Source organism: Macaca thibetana, chromosome 8 (genome assembly GCF_024542745.1).
Source record: "Macaca thibetana thibetana isolate TM-01 chromosome 8, ASM2454274v1, whole genome shotgun sequence".
Taxonomy (NCBI): domain Eukaryota; kingdom Metazoa; phylum Chordata; class Mammalia; order Primates; family Cercopithecidae; genus Macaca; species Macaca thibetana.
The window spans coordinates 114511785-114529497 of record NC_065585.1 but is presented as its reverse complement, the minus strand read 5'-3'; the positions used below and the strand labels follow the sequence as shown (position 1 = coordinate 114529497).

At 37.3% G+C, this 17713-nt stretch overlaps 1 protein-coding gene across 11 annotated transcripts in view; it reads left to right on the top strand.

Annotated features, from left to right (window-relative positions):
* The window catches only part of HMBOX1 (homeobox containing 1), a 176300-nt gene that overhangs the window by 110201 nt on the left and 48386 nt on the right, over positions 1–17713 (top strand). For all 11 annotated transcript variants that reach the window (XM_050802525.1, XM_050802524.1, XM_050802520.1 and 8 more), the window contains exon 5: positions 8904–9014. In XM_050802525.1, coding sequence (XP_050658482.1) covers positions 8904–9014 — 111 coding nt within the window. The remainder of the gene's footprint in view (positions 1–8903; positions 9015–17713) is intronic.

Here is a 17713-nt window from a genome sequence, read left to right as displayed (position 1 = left end):
GGTGATGTTTGTTTAATGAATTTCCTGATTTAACATTATAAAGTTATTATTCTTTGTGGTATGTAGCTGTTGAACTCTCTTCCTTGTCAGCTTAATGGTCAGATAATTACTAGGTAAAGAATTCCTTAAATCTCTAGAAACAATAAGTCTCCCAGCTTTTGTCAAGGGTCTCTCTCTGTGTACTGGGCACACCTTTAATGCTCAGGCAGACAGCTTATAATTCTGCCTAACCCTTCACTTTCTCTTTGTACTAGATCTCAAGGTCAGCCAGAGGTGAGAGCTTCGAGTCTTCATGGGTCTTTCCTGTACTTCTTAATAGCCCTATACATGTGCACAGCCCTACTCAAGTTGAGGACCTTCTAGATTCCTAGGAATATGTCATAGCTTTTTGAAGACTCTCATGGACATCTCATACCTCCACTTCTCTGTTGAAATATTTTGGTCAGCTTCTTGTTCACATCAGTTGTTGTCATTGCCTCAGGCAGCTGCAGTGTTAACTTACTGGCACTGATTGTTTTCGACAAATTACCTCACATCTGTCTTTCCTCCTCAGAGAGAAGCTGTTCATACTGAGTGAGATCTTGAGTCAGGTCAAATAAAGCAACCTTTGCAAATAAAGGATTTCCAGGTAATTGCCAGACAGGTCAAATAATGACAGTTCTCTTAGAAGGGTGTTTTGAGGAACTTCAAACCTGTCCTTTCCCCTCCAGTGGCTACTAGGCCACACCTGGTTTTCACTGTGATTGCAGTAATGTTGGTTTTTAAGTCTACTATAATGATAGTATGACAGGCATGGGAGGAGGCCAAGTTAAAATGTCACATGTTGTTCTTACCAGAATTCAGCATTTTTTAAAATAAATGCTCTTTGGATTGTTGGAAAGCCTTTGGTAGTTTCTAAAGTTCTGAAGAAGTTGATTCTGACAATTGTGGACAGTGCTTTGATGGAACAGCAGATTTTACTGTTTTTGCTTTTATGGAGCAGTAGCTTTTCAGAGGTTTTTACTTCACCATTCTCACTGATGTCACTCCAAGAGATTTTGAAGGAATGCTGACCCCAAAAATTTTCCCTGTAGAATTGTCCTCAAAGTATAAAAATGGAGACAAACATACAAACATACAAGGGCTGGAAAATACAGCACCAATTAGCCTGTGCTGTTAAAAACTACTCTGTGAAGAAATCTATAACCAAAGTTATATTTAAAAAGAAGGCATTTTGGCCGGACACAGTGGCCCACTCCTGTAATCCCAGCACTTTGGGAGGCCAAGGCAGGTGGCTCACCTAGAGTCAAGAGTTCAAGACCAGCCTGGCCAACATAGCAAAACCCTGTCTCTACTAAAAATACAAAAATTAGCCAGGCGTGGTGGTGGGCACCTATAATCCTAGCTACTCAGGAGACTGAGGCAGGAGAATTACTTGTGCCTGGGAGGCAGAGGTTGCAGTGAGCCGAGATCATGCCACTGCGCTCCAGCCTGAGTAATAGAGCGAGATTCCATCTCAAACAAAACAAGACATTTAGTTATTGACTGGAAAGGGAACAAGAGGGACTTTTCAAGGGGCATAGAAATAATCTATAAATTGATTTGAGCATGCATCATGTACATTTATCACATGCATCTGTACATTTATCAAAACTCATTGAACTATATACTTAAAATTTTACTGTTTGTAAAATATAACTCAAAACAAAACAAAAATGGAGTTGAGGAATGGAAAAACTAAGAAACTCTATGGTAAATCCTAAATCTTTTAAAATCTATAACCGTGAGTGTACAGCTGTGGCAACTATGAATTCAAAACAGAATGTAAATGTTGAGCATCTAAACATATGTTCTAAATATGAGGAGATGGGTGCAAAGGCTGGGATATGGAGATGGGGGAACTAGAGTGTAAGGATGTGTGTTAGTTATCTGTTGCTACATTAAGAACTTAGCATCTTGTAATAAATAAACCTTTATTATCTCACTCAGTTTGTATTGGCCAGGAATTCAGGAGCAGCTTGGATAGGTTGTTTTGGTTCAGGGGGTCTCTTGAGGTTGCAGTCATCTGGAGGCTTAAATGAGATTAGAAGACCCTCTTCCAAGATGACTCACTTGCATTGGCTGTTAGCAGAATGCCTCAGTTCTCTGTCACATGGACCTCTTCATAGGGCTGCTTGAGTGTTCTCATAACATGGCTAGCTTCTCCCACAACCAGCTATCTGAGGGTGGGGCAGTGGGAGACAGGGAGAGAGGGAAAGAGAGAAGGAGAGAAGGCAGAAGATGTAGTATCTTTCATGACCTAGCTTCAGATGTCACAGACCATCATTTGTGCCACATTTGTTGGTTGCACAGAGCAACTCTGATGCAGTGTTGGAGGGAATTACACAAAGGTAGTAAGACCAGAAGGATCATTTGGAGGTTGGAGGTCCCTTTGGAGGTTAGCTACCACAGTCTGCTAATTTCCTTAGCTTTTAAAGCTTGGAACCATTAAATAGTGCCCGTAAGTTTAAAAAAAAAATGCATCCCAATGATACAGTGTTTTTCATATAATGCTTTTGCCTTGCTTTAGTGGACTCTTTCAGGAACCTCATTTCTCTTATGGAAACATTTACAAAACTTCAGATCTTTTGTTTTCACTCCAGTTAAAAAAAATCCTGTGTTAAAATAAAACTAATTTTTTATACATTTTAAAATTCTGTCTGTAGTATGGTCTCATTTCAGTTATTACTTCTACCTGTCCTATGTCTATATATGCTTGGAGTGATCTTGGAATTAGTGTATTTATTTCTAAGGGGCGAGAATTCAGGTGTGTGGTTTTTAAAATTCGCTTTTCTCTTTATTTTTCCTTTCATCTGAATTGCTTAGGATTTTTAAAATAATGGATATGTATTATGCTTACAAAAAGAAAGACTTTCAAAACAGTTTTATAATATTCAGTAATGGTGAGAATGTAGGGAAACATGCTTATCACTATGGTTAGAATATAAAATTAAGTACAGTCTTTTTTTTTTCCTTTTTTAATCTAAGTAGGAGAGGAGTGAGAGTACAGTCTTCTTTAGGGGACAGTTAGGTGACATTTGTCACAAACATAAATGCTCTTCACAAACTATGAATCAAAAATTTCATTCCTGTGAGTTAGCCCTAGAGAAATATTTATCTGTCTGCAGAAGGATATACATAGAGTGTCATTGTGTCATAATTTATAATAGTGAAACATTAACAACAACTGCAGTATCCAATAATAGATTCATGTTTTATTAAATTATGGTATAGAATACCTTGTAACCACTAGAATGAAGATTTATAATGTACTACATGAGAACATTCTAAGATATTAGACAAAAGTAAGTTACTTATTATATGTAGAATAACCCCAAGTGTATGTTTTTTAAAAAAACTGGGTGTGTGTATATATATATCTATATATATATTTGCGTATTTTTCTGTATTAAATGCATGGGGAAAGTCTGGATGGATTCACACCAAATAAGGATACCTTTAGGATAGGAAATAAGGGATGGGAATGGAGCAACAGCTTTTTTTTTTTCTGCACACATTTATGAATTATTTGAATTTTTGTAGAGAATGCGTGTATGTGCTTTAACTGAAATTTAAACATAACTCTGCTTGCACTGTGGAAGGCGAATTATAGAGATGATAGCAGTTCTGAGGTAGAAGATTGCTTGAAGAAGGAAATTTCAATTTTTCAATTGTGAAATGGTCTTCTAATTAAGAAGGAACTTATCATGAGAATTTTGTACTTTGTAGATCTTAAATGGTTTGTTCTTTTTCTTATAGTTACTACAGTTGTCCAGGCAAAAGAGACTGAGATTCCAAACTTCTGGAATGAGGATTGGAGAGAACATGAAAAGAATTTTAGGAAGAGAAAGTGATTGTATTTAGTAAATATGTAAGAGTGTGGGGGGAAAGTAGAGTGAACAGTAAAATTGAGATGGAGAACACGGGAAGAACAGATTTAAGGATGATAGTGAGTTAAGTTGACTATGTTGAGGACCTGTGGGAAAATCTCATGGACGCTATCTAGCAGATGGTTTGAAAGAATGGTCTGATACCCTGGAGGTCATTGGCATTTAGATCACATTTTAAATCAATGTTGTTGGTAACTGAGATGACCAAAGGAATCCTGAGGGCCACTAACACGTAAGAAGCTAGCAAAGCAGCCCTGAAGTCGACTGAAAAGATGTGGTGTTGAAATTGTATCCAGCATTCCAAGGAGGAAGATGATGGGAGTAGTCAGTAGTGTCACTCCACAGGAAGTGGAAGGAAAATTAAACATAAATTAGTGATACTGGAGATTCTGACAAGAATGGATTATGGTGGAGAGCCCTCTAGTGGAAGGGAGTGTGGTGTTTGAGGAACACATAGCCTGATGCAGCTGCTCAGAGAATAATGTGAATGAGGCTGGAAAGGCTTTTCTTCCTTTGAATACCATGTGATAACTTTCTTATTGGAAAGAAATTAATCAGGGCTTAGTTTTAGTCTCTCAATGTGTGAAGGTTATATGTAAATGTTTTCTTTTCCTCTGCCCTGTCAGAAGTAGACAAGATGAGGTTTTGAGGAACTAAAACTTGTGGGCAATGACATTTTCTTCTGCAGTGGGAAGTAGGTGGAAAGTTAGGGAAATTTTCTCCTGAGGAAAAGTATCAAAGCTGATAGTATCAAGAGACTGCCAGGGCTTATGAGACTGTGCTCAGCTGAAGGACCAAAGCAGCTCGAAGCATGAGATCGTGGAGCCTTACCCATCTGTTAACAGGCTGCTAAGAAAAATCACTGTAAAATGTGTCCTTTTATGCTTTTTTTTTTTTTTTACAGTGCTTCTTTTGGAAAAACTACCTGCTTTACTTATTTTCTACGTTTATTATGTGAATACTGAGATTAAATTTAGAGGGAAGAAATTCTTGTTTATTTCTTCCTCACACAAAAGACAGGAGAATATTCTATATTTCTCTTCTCCCTTTGTTTTATTAAAGTAGTAATTACATATAGAGAAAATTGTGGAACAACATATGTGTAAATAGCTAACCTTGCTTACTTCAGAAAGTAGAATTGGAGGGGGAGGACAGAAATTCTTTGCAACTATTTGGTTGTTAAAATAACCAATAAAGTTCTGTATGTAGTATTTAGGGTGAAAAGCCAAAAATAATTAATGCGAATTTATAGAAAGATTAAGAAAACAATATAGAGATAGAAATGTAGGAAGAATCTGCCACTTTAAATTCATATTGTATATCTTTAGTTATATATTAGCTTTTGTTACTATACAGACAGAATTTAGAATATGTAAAATTGTATATTCATAAAAATATATACCTTTTCATTTATTTCGTGGGCATCTTTCCATATTGATACATATCCATTTACTTCATTTTTTTGAAACTACATAGAATTTTAAAAACATTTTTGGGGAGACTTTAAAATTTAAATATATACACAGAAAACTGTCCAACTTAATGGACACATAAAAGTCAAGTGAGGACACCCATATAACCACCCTCCAGATCGAGATAAAGAGAAATGCTGGTCACCACATAAACCTTCCTCATTCTAACTCCCAGGCAGAAACCTTCTCCCTCCCATGTGTGTAACTACTATTCTGATTTCCATCCCTATAGATTAGTCGTGTCTGTTTTTTAACTTTATATAAAATGAATCATATATAGTTATGTATGGCTTTTGTGTATGTGTGTCTGTGTTATAAGATTTTTCAGTTAACATTGTTTTTGTGATGTTTATCCATGTGGTTTCATATAGCGGTAGTTTATCTTTTTCTATTTAGTATAGTAGCCTGTAATAGAATGTGTAGCTATCACAGTTGATGCATTCTATTTTTTTTTTTTTTTTTTTTTGAGACGGAGTGGCATTCTGTCACCCAGGCTGGAGGGCAGTGGCACAATCTTGGCTCACTACAACCTCCACCTCCTGGGTTCAAGCAGTTCTGCCTTAACCTCCCGAGTAGCTGGGACTACAGGCACACACCACCATGCCTGGCTAATTTTTGTATTTTTAGTAGAGATGGCATTTCACCATATTGGTCAGGCTGTTCTCGAACTCCTGACCTCAGACAATCCACCCGCCTCTGCCTCCCAAAGTGCTGGGATTACAGGTGTGAGCCACTGCGCCTGGCTGATGCATTCTATTCTTGATGGGCATTTAGTTGTTTCACATTGGGGTCTATTATGGAAATGTTTATAAGAGCCTTCTTGTCTCTTCTGAACATACTTCTATTGAGCAGGTGCACATTTCTGTGGGATATATGCCTAGGAAAAAAATTGCTAGGTCATAGAGTATGTATACGTTCAGCTCTAGCAGTTATCATCCAACTATTTCCCAAAGTGGCCCTGCCATTTTACCCTTCCATCAGCAGTGTGAGAATCTTATATGCTCTATAACCTTGCCAACACTTGGTATTGATGGCTTTTTGTTTGTTTGGTTCTGCTTTTTTGTTGTAGTTTTCTGGGGTTTTTATGGCTTTTTAAAAGCATTAATTTTAAAACCTTCAAGTGTTTTGTTATATAATATACTCTAACTTAACTAACGTCTGTTTGATGAGATTTTGTCCTCTTCTCTCACTATAGCAAAGTCAGAACCTGGACAGCACTGTTGACTAGCGAGTTCTGAGGCTTGTTCTATGTATGATCTGACTAAGGAAGATTTCATATTGGAACCAATTAACAGAGCTGATAATATATTTTTTCCTAACCAATTTTTCTGAAGTTTTCTGTTTTGAGTAGTATGATAGCAACATGAAAAATTCATGTAAAATAATTTTATTTTGCTAACATGAAAATCAATGTTGATTTCATGATGGTTGTTTTCTTCACCCTTTAAAAAAGCAGTATAGGCTGGGTGCGGTGACTCATGCCAATAATCTGGGCACTTTGAGAGGCTGAGGTGGGCGGATCACCTGAGGTCAGGAGTTCAAGACCAGCCTGGCCAACACAGTGAAACCCCATCTTTACTAAAAATACAAAAATTATCTGGGCATGGTGGCTCATGCCTGAAGTCTCAGCTACTCAAGAGGCTGAGGCAGGAGAATTGCTTGAACCTAGGAGGTGGAGGTTGCAGTGAACCGAGATCACACCACTGCACTCCAGCCTGGTCAACAGAGTGAAACTCTGTTTAAAAGAAAAAAAAAAAAAGTAGTGTTAAAAGATAACCATAATGTCTGAAACTAGACTTTTGGTGAAAGCCGAATTAATTATCCAGAATAATTTGCATTTTCTTAGAAAAGGCATACAGTGCGCCCATCACATAAATCTTTAGTCCACTGGAAAACTGCTGTGTGAATTATTTGAGAATATAATCACTTAGGTTTTGGAAAGCTGTTTGAATTTTGCCTTTTGAAATTGAAAGATTTTTCCAGGAGGGGCATGGTAACTTGTGCCTATAATCCCAGCACTTTGGGAGGCCAAGGCAGGAGGACCACTTGAGCCCAGGGGTTCGAGAGCAGGCTGGGCAACATTGTGAGACCCCGTCTCTACAGAAAAAATAAGAAATTAGCTGGATGTGGTGGGGCCTGGTACAGTGGCTCATGCCCTTAATCCTAGCACTTTGGAAAGCCGAGGTGAGGGGGTGTGGTGAGCCATGATTGCGCCACTGCACTCCAGCCTGGGAGACAGAGGGAGAACCTGTCTCAAAAAAGAAAAAGAAAAACAAAAGATGTTTCCAGTTGGAGAACTTTGCTTCACAGTCTTTCTTTTAACACTCCCCTCTCCCATTTCCTCAAATTTTCTTTTGACATAGGTTTTTAAGTGTGTGAAACTCTAGGGGCTTGCTTTTAATGAGTTAAATGTGATCCTCGGGACCCCCTGCTTTTTCTGATGTTAGAGGGTATGATTGCTTCATGATAGCTGCTCTTCCTGTTGGGCAGTATAGCTTTAAACAGGTGTCAACACAGGTGGTATTTAGTAATATTAGGTTACCCTCAGTAATTCCTTGGGAGGTTTTAGGTATTGGTAACCTTCTCTGGTAGCTGAATGGTCTTTTGGAAAGTGCCTGTGAACTTACAAGACAGTTTTGTCTTTCCCATTGTTACTTGCTTTTGCCAGTTTGTACTGAATTACTCACTTTTTGGAATAGCTATGAATGATCAAATGAACATGTGATTCTCATACTAGTAAGGTTTAGGCATGCTTTTTTACTTTCAGATGTAGAGATTCTTTACATTTCTAAGTAATTGCTGTCAAGAGCTTCTTGGAGATAGCAGAAAACTACTGCTTTATATTCTATTCAGTTTTGTGGAAAGCATGTGTTGGAAAAATGTCTTTAGCTGTTGAGATTTCTTAAGAGGTCATATTGTAGCATACATAACTCTAAAAGTCTGCTAATTCTTCTCTGTACTAATGGTAATGACTCTAAAAATGGCTAAATGAATTAACAAATAAGCCAAAAAAAAAAAACCTTACTAAGACAGTATTTTCAATGACCTTTTGTTTCCTAGCCCCTAAATCTTTTGGTCAATATCTGTAATGAGTAACAAAACTTGCTGACTTGACTTTTTTGCTCAATATCTGTTAAAAGTTTTATTATTCTAAATTAGGGGTGGAATGGAGAGCAGTGGTAATTGAAGGAGCACAAATATAATAAACTCTGACAAATAACTCTTACTTTAGGAATCTTTATCTCAGATTCATGGACCTTTTTTGGAGATTAATTTTAGAGGCCATTGTCGGGTCTTAATTAATAAACTGCCTTGACGTCTAAGAGATAATTTCTGAGTATATCCTAGCCAGCTCAGTCTTTACAGTCTTATTACAAAATCCAATAATAGTTTGCTCAGGTTGCAACTTCCTTATGGACTGGACACAGAGAATAAAGCACCCAGTAACCTAGAACCAAAGGAACCTTTATTAATTTCACTGTAATTTCTGTGCCCCCCAAAACTTATTTCTATTTCTACATAGGTATCAGTCAGAGCCGGATCTCTCATTGGCTGTTGCAGCAGGGATCAGATCTGAGTGAACAGAAGAAAAGAGCATTTTACCGATGGTATCAACTTGAGAAGACAAACCCTGGTAAATAGCATTTTCTTTTATTTATTGCATCTGAAAAAAGACAGATATAATGAATTACTTTAATGACTCCATGTGCTAACTTGTTCAGTAAGATAGTTTCATACTTTACTATGGTTGCTTTATGCAGAAAAACACTCTTAACGGCAATAGCTAAACCCTGATTGTAATAAATTTTATTTTATTGTCTAATATTATCTAGTTGTATTCATTTCTTCCCCTAAGACACCTCTTTGCTTTAAGGTTATATGATATTTCTAGCCATAGTTTGAAAGAATGCCATGAATGTTCAGTGGCTGATTTTGTTTTCTTCAACTACATAACTATGTAAGATTCCGTATCTTTTTTTTTTTTTTGGCAAATCTTGTTTGAATTAGTAATGTAAATTTAATATTTTTATTTAATTCATGCTGTACCATATCCAATGATCTCTGCTAATGATTTCTTTTTTTCTAATTCTAATGACCTGGGTAATGGATGTGTCTTTGGACTTTAGGATGCAGCTGCCCTGATGACTCCCAGGAGCAGCAGTAGATTGGAAAGCAGAATGAAATCTTAAGAAAACTAAGATGACAAAAAAAATGTATGTCTAGAGTTGGAAGAAGTAGGCAAGATCTATTCAAGATACTTTTAACAGGTGATTTTATAAAGTAAAATCTGAAGTTATGGGACTATCTCAATCTATACTTTACGCAGGCAAGTGGCAGTGAGCCTGCCCTCATGTGTAAATTTATGATTGGGTTGTGTATTCTGTAATGCTGCAGCCTTAAAGCCTTTGCACACAGACTGAATCACTAGTCAAAATAGTGCATAATAATAGCATTGGCTCTGAGGTAGAAATAAAGAATGTCATAGACATGTATTTTTGTATTTAAGTATGTGATAAGATTTTTTTCCCCAAAGGTCAGTTTCTCAATCCGAATGGTCCAGGCAGGGTGAAACACAAGAGACCATATCAACCTCTACAATAATATTAAAAATCTGTTCTAACCCCCAATTTTTATTTTGAAATGTTTCAGATGTACAGAAAATTCAAAAGACTAACACAGTAGACACCTGTTTACTCTTTCTTAGATATAGTAATTAATAGATAGATATAATAATTACCATTTGGCCAGGTGTGGTAGCTCATGCCTGTAATCCCAACACTTTGGGAGGCTGAAGCAGGCAGGTGGGCAGATCACTTGAGGCCAGGAGTTCAAGACCAGCATGGCCAACATCGTGAAACCCTGTCTCTACTAAAAATACAAAAATTAGCCAGGTGTGGTGGCGTATGCCTGTAGTCCCAGCTACTTGGGAGGCTGAGGCAGGGAAATTGCTTGAACTCGGGAGGCAGAGGTTGCAGTGAGCGGAGATGGTGCCACTGCACTCCAGCCTGAGTGACAAAGGGAGACCCTGTCTCAAAAAAAAAAAAAAAAAAAAAAAAATACATATATATATATATATATAAAAAATTATTAACATTTTACATTTGCTTTATTCCTATAAAAGAAATAAATTAAGATTTATATATGTGTGTATTCAGCATTCATCTCCTAAGAATAAAGATAATCTGTATTACCACAGTCCTCATTATTATACCTATGAAAATTAATAATAATTTCATATTATTTTATATCCAGTCTGAGTCACATTTCTCTAGCCATTAGAAGAATGTCTTTTGTAGCTCTTTTTTTAGTATCTCTTTTAGGTTGGAAAATTAGGATGTCTCTTAAATCTAGTAACCCAAACTTTTTTTTTTTTAATGACATGAACTTCTTAAGCCATGTAATTTGACAGAATGTCCCACATGCTGGATTTTTCTGTTTACTTTTATTATCAAATATCTCATTTCTTTATCTTCTATATTTCTGTAAACTGGAAGTTAGAATTAAAATCTGAAGTTAGGATTCATGTTGAATATTTTAGGCAAGATTACTTCATAGATTATTTAGGGAGGCACGTACTAATGGCAGCAATTTATTTTGAAATGCATCAGAAAATAAAATGGATTTATATTTAGGGAAATGGATAGGTATGTGATAAAGTAAAATATGTGGTATGAGTATGGTTTTCACTTAAAAAATTATTTCACTACTGTATGTTTGAAAATTTTTGCAATGAAACACTGGGGAAAAATACTTTGTAGGTAGTGTTTACCTAATATTGCCACATATTAAAAGGCCTGTCAGCATTAGAAGGTTGTAGCACTATTCATATGCCAAGTTTGATGGTTTTGTTAAAATGGTAACCACCAGATCTTTTCTTTGCAGTTTGTGAATAATCTTTAGGGTGACATTTTGCCCCTGGATAAATATCCTTTCCTGCAGCAGCTTTCACCAATGGCCTTAGCATTCATTGATGCTTCTTGATTGAATCTGTTATTCTAATGGGGATTGCAAAATGGGGTCATCAACTGGTAAGGCCAAATTCCCTCACTGGAGTTTCGGGGTTGGGCTCTAGTCCGGCTCTGAACTAGAAACAGGAGGGAGGACTAAGGTGCAGCTCCAGGGCCACGGTGGCATTGTTGCAGCTGATCTGATAGCCAGTTGTTGGATACTAACTACAGGAGTCCAGCTTTAGCACTGGGCTGATAGTGTTCTTCCAAAACTGGTTTTATTTATTTTTTTATTGTTATTTATTTTAGCTTTTAAAAGTCTTATTTCCTATTTTAGTTTATCTTGAAACTAGAGCTGGGCCCACTCATTATCGGGAAATTAGAGGAAGGTAGAACTAGGGAATTGAAACTAACAGCATTCTTCTGTCTGATCATTAGGAGCTGATTTCTTTAAGGACATAGTGCCTCCTTTTAAGACGTTCCTTTAATTATCTGCATTTGGTTTTTGGTGAGGTTGCATTATTGTCACCTTTTTAAAAGAAATACTTTCTATTTTTTGTTTAAAAACCAAATCCTAACTACTGGTTTTCTTGTCAAGTTTTTCTGTGGGACATAATTTAAAGGCAGCCAGAGATAAGAGGGTAAGTTCATAATTGCCAGTTGGTAGTTGTTGTTGCATTAACAGCAATTGGGTATTAGCAGTTGAAATTTGTTTATCTTTTTCTTTGTATTTTCACCTTTATTATAAAGGCAAATATGGCATAGAATTCTTTCTTGATAAAAATGATTTTGTTTTGTTGACTGTAAAATAACCTTTGATTTTAGCTAAAGAATTTGGAGCTACTATTACGTTTGGTTAAGATGAACTAAAATTATGTTAGCTTATAGGACAGCAGATCCTTTGTTGCAGGTCATTTCAGACCTGATTAGAATCCACCCAAATGTCCCTCAATTGAGAACTGGTTAAATAAATTAATGGCACATCTGAACAATGGAATCTTATGGAGCTATGTAACTACTTTTTGAAGGCAGCTTTATATGAATTAAATTTATATGAGGTGATATGGAATTCATAAGTAAAAGGTACATAACAGTATCAAGGGCATATTTATGTAGGGGAACACACACACACATACACATGTATATACTTACCTAAGCATTGAAGATCTCTGAAAAGCTGTGTTAGGAACTGGGAAGAATAGCTCTGTGGAGGGGAACTGAGTGACTGGGAGTACAGGGGTAAGGTGTTAACTACACAGCCTAACGTGTCTTTCTAAATTTTGTATTATGTACTTGTATTGCATATTTGAAAAATAAAGTGTAATAGGAAGGAGGGAGAGACCAAAAGAAATCAATCTGCCTTGTAAGAGAGAGAGAGAGAGAGAGAGAGAGAGAGAGAGAGAGAGAGAAGAGAAGGGAGGGGAGGGGAGGGGAGGGGAGGAAAAACTTAGGTTTATATAGTCCAGACCTGCTTTTGAGAAGCAAGTAGAAAATAAGTTGTCTGTGATTTTTATCAAGTAATTCTTTTATTTCATAATTTTTTGTCTGTCTAGGAAAGATAGCTCATTAGGGTAAGTGTAAATAATGTGATCCCTTTACATATATTCTGAGAAGAAAATGCAAAATTAAGAAAAGTCACAAAATGAAAAACTACTTTTTCTTTTTTCTTCTGTAAATTTAAGCATTTAGAAAACAAAAATGTTTCTATGTTCTATGACTCTGTTCCCGTGCGTTAGAGCATTTCTCTTTGTATACTTTGAGTGAAGTTCTTGTTTTGTTGTTGTTGTTTAGACAGTCTTGCTCTGCCACCAGGCTGGAGTGCAGTAGCGCAATCTCAGCTCACCGAAACCTCTGCCTTTCGTGTTCAAGCAATTCTCCTGCTTCAGCCTCAGGAGTAGCTGGGATTACAGGCACACACCACCACGCCCAGATCATTTTTGTGTTTTTAGTGGAGATGGGGTTTCACCATGTCGGCCAGGCTGGTCTTGAACTCCTGACCTTGTGATCCACCCACCTGGACTTCCCAAAGTGCTGGGATTATAGGTGTGAGCCACCGCACCCAGTGGAAGTTCTTTTTTTCAACCTCTTCAGTCTGGATCCAGTTGGATATGGCTTTTGGTTTTTTGTAAGTTTCTCTTTAAGTGGACTCAGCAAGAAAAATAATAGAATGGATATTTAGGTTAATTTTACTGATAACCCAGTTGATATAGTGTAGTTCTCTGATAACAGACTCATTATCAGAATTTACCAGCATAACTGAAAGCCTGCCAAGGCATATTAATAAAATAGGCTGATGTAAACGAATCAGATAGATTTTATCTTGTTTCTTGTGAAAACACTTACAAGAAAATACCTATTTTTTTTTTTAAAGTGAGTGCTAAATTCAGCATGGTTGACATCAAAAATCCCTTTATTTGATCAAATTAAGTTCACAGTCTTTTTCCCTTGTCTAATTTAAACATTACTATAGCAGACAGGGTTTGCTGAGTTCCTCTTGGCATGTGGCGCATATTCTGCATGTTTCTAAACAATTAAATAAAATTTGCCAAGAAGGTTATGCAGCAAATACATGAGATAAATGTCATCAGAAGAAATGTCCAGTCCTTCACTTTCAGAGTGTTAGATCTCAGAGAAACATGTGTGTGACATGGGGGGAGATGTGAAATTTTGGAGAGGCTAGTTCCTATGGATGGCATAGTAATGATGTGCTTATAGTCCCTCACCCAGAGCTAACCCTGATCAGCAAGAACATTATCTATCATATATGTAAAGAGAACACTTAACAAAATTTTTAAGTCTCTTAACAAATTATGAAAAGAGGTTTTTTGTTTTTGTTTTTGTTTTTGTTTTCCTCATGGGTTTAGATTTGCTAGGTGAAGGTGCAAAGTTTTGTTTTAATGAAAACTTAGATGAGGGGAAAAAACATTTCTGTAAGGAAATAGACAATACACTTTTCCTGTTAGGACCTTAGCTAACCCAGAACTCCTGTATTTTACTTCAGAGGAGTTTAAAGGCTTATATACATTGTTCCTGCATTCTAGTATCTTTTTGTTTTTCTGTTAGAGTCCGTAGTTTTGAACTCATTCTTGGATTTTTTCATTGCTTTTCATCCATTTCAACCAAAACAAGATGAACTAAGGTTTCCAGAACAAATCTGTTCATCAATAGAGTGTTTCCAGAGTACTTTTTTGTGCTGTTTTTAACTACCGCTACATTGAAAAAGAAAAAGGAGCCAGAAAAAAATCTGAAAAGTAATGTAATAGTATGTTTTAAATTAAGCATTTTGATGAATTTAAGATTATTCATTTTTCACCTTCTGTGTGTAAACTGTCTTGATTTCATTCTTTTTCCCCCCGAGACAGAGTATCGCTCTGTCACCCAGGCTGGAGTGCAGTGGCATGATCTTGGCTCACTGCAACCTCTGTCTCCCGGGTTCAAGTGATTCTCCTGCCTTAGCCTCCTGAGTATCTGGTGTACGCCACCACACCTGGCTAATTTTTGTATTTTTAGTACAGACGGGGTTTCACCATGTTGGTCAGGCTGGTCTTGAATTCCTGACCTCAGGTGATCCACCTGCCTCAACCTCCCAAAGTGCTGGGATTACAGGCATGAGCCACCGTACCCAGCCTTGATTTCTTTCAAAATAACCAGGCCACTACTTACTTTTCTATCTTCTTTTTCTCCTTTTTTCCCTTTTTTCCTCTCCCCTTTTCCTTTTCCTTCCTGCCCAGTTTTATTTCATCTGAATTTCTTTCAGTTCTTGAGACGCTCTTGACAATACAGAATATTATAAAGAAGCATAATATTAACAATAAACCCCAATACCAAGAAAGAACCATTATTATTAGTTGGCTTATTTCCTTCAACCTCTTGGTTAAGATTCTTTCTGTTCTCCGTTCTATTTGTAAACATTTATCACTCTGCTTACTGAGGAGCGTGCCGCAATTATGGATGTAGCCTACTACCTGGAATTCACTGACCTATTGCCCACCCTTCATCCTGAAACTCTTTCTTTCTTTACCAGGGTCAGCCCCTAGACAAGAGGTTGTATTCCCTTACTGAGTCTATTTCTACCTCTATCTTGATCAGCCATGATAACCGGTTGGCTGTGTTTTAGTCCTTTTCACCCTTGCTGTAGAATAAAATTTATATAATTTTAATTAGGTAGATTCCAGAGCTCTTGCTGTGCTGTAATCCCTGCTTGTTTTCAGAAAAGTACTAAAGACTGTGAAACCCTCCAGCCCCCAAATTCCTGCTTATGTCTAAACTTAGTTAACTTTCAATTAGGCCCAGACTAAATTCTCAGTTTATTTTGGCAGAGTGAAACCCTTTTAAATTGTTTAAAGAAGAGTTTCGGTTTAGAGTTTCATGTTGGGTAGAGCAGAAATGTTTTTAAACCAGGGGTCAGCAAACTCTTCATATAAAGGGCCAGACAGTGAATATTTTAGGTTTTGCAGGTTATATGATCTCTATCACAGCTACTCAGCTCTTCTGCTCCAGTGCATTCATAGCTGTAGACAATCTGTAAATGAATGAGCATGAGCATGCTGCAGTAAAACTTTATTTACAAAAATAGGCAGCGGGTATAATTTGCCAACTCTGTTTCAGGGTGGGCTGTAAATCTCTAAAGCATTATATGATGACAAGCTTACTTGTTTGAGCAGAAATGTTAAGTAGTTAAATATTTACTTTCCATCACATGCTATAGGAAATCACATACATACTAAGGGCTGAAACACAAAATGAAAGATATAAAAATACCCTGAGTGATATTCAAACCCATTGGCCATAATACAAAAGACTGACAAATTTGACTATATTACAATTAAGATCACAAAGCACACTATAAAAAACAAATGAATAACCCCCTATAAAAGGAACAACAGATAGGACTTCACAAGAAAAGATATAAATGGTCAATAAACAGGCAAAGATGCTCATTCTTGTAAGTAGTGAAGCCTCTATATTAAAGGGAAATTTTTTGCTGCCAAATTTATACATTTGAATAATTAATAATAGTGTATTGGGGGATAAAGGGAAATAAACAACTGGGAATGATTGTGATAATTTTTATTAGTTATCTATTCTTATACAATAAATTACCCACAATTTAGTAGCATAACACAATCAGCATTTATTATCTCATAGTTTTCGTAGATCAGGAATCCAGGAGTGGCTTAACTGGTTGTTTCTGGCTCAGAGTTCTGTAGAGGTTGCCGTCCAGCTGTCAGCCTGGGCTGCAGTCACTGAGACTGGATGGTCCACTTGGAAGTTCACTCATGTGGACGTGGACAGGTCCTAGGTCCTCACTGCTTGTTGGTCAGAGACATCAGTTCCTCACAACATGGGCCTCACCGTCCACTGCCTGAGTGTCCTCACACATGGCAGGTAGTTTTCCCTTGAGTGAATAAGAGAGAAAGCATCCAAGACAGATGCCACAGTGTCTTCTGTATTCTGATCCTGGAAGTGACATACCATCACTGCCACATGCTGTTGGTCACACAGCCTAATCATGGTGCAGTGTGGGAAGGGACTACACAGAGGTGTGCAGACCAGGAGGCAGGGATCCTTAGGGACGTTGGAGGTTGACGTCTACTTTCATGTGCCGGGACTGAATGTCTGAGGCCTTGTTTCTGTCTGTCACCTGGTTTCTGCACTTCTCCATGTGGCGTTTGCTGTGGCTGCAGTGTCCAAGATGGCTTTTTCTCTCAAATGCTGGCACCTGGGTGGAGTTGGCACAAGCCCCTGGGGACTGTCAGAGCATCTTTCACTCCATGTGGCCTCTCCACGTGGCTATCCTGGGCCTCCTTACAACATCATAGTCTCAGGTTAGTCAGACTTCTTATATGGCCACTCTGGTTTCCCCCAGAGCCAGCATTTTAGGAGACCTAGGCAGAAATTTCAAAGCATCTTATAACGTAGCCTTGAATTGTTTAGGTTTTCTTGCTCAACAACCTGTCACAGGACTGACCCAGATTCAAGGGCATGATTAGCCAGAGGTATGACTTACTGTGAAGAGCCATCTTTGAAACTTGTCCCAGGAAACCATGATTGTGAGAGATGATGCTGACGTGTTCTAAAAGTAGTAGCAGTGCAGGAAATAAAAATTGGTCTGATACTGGAAATATTTTGATAAAATGAACTTGCCTATGAATTAGTTATGTGGTAGGTGGGAGAATTAGAGAAGTGAAAGATTAATTTGAGAATTTTGAGCTGAGCAGTTTGAAGAGTGGGTATCTATTTACTGAGATGGGAAAGACTGCAGGACAGTAGGTTTGAAAAGCAAAATCAGTATTGATTAATATTTTGGACATCTGTGTAAGAGAATACGTCTAAAGATGTAGCTATTAAGAAAGGGATCTACAATAGGTCTGTAAGTCTTGAA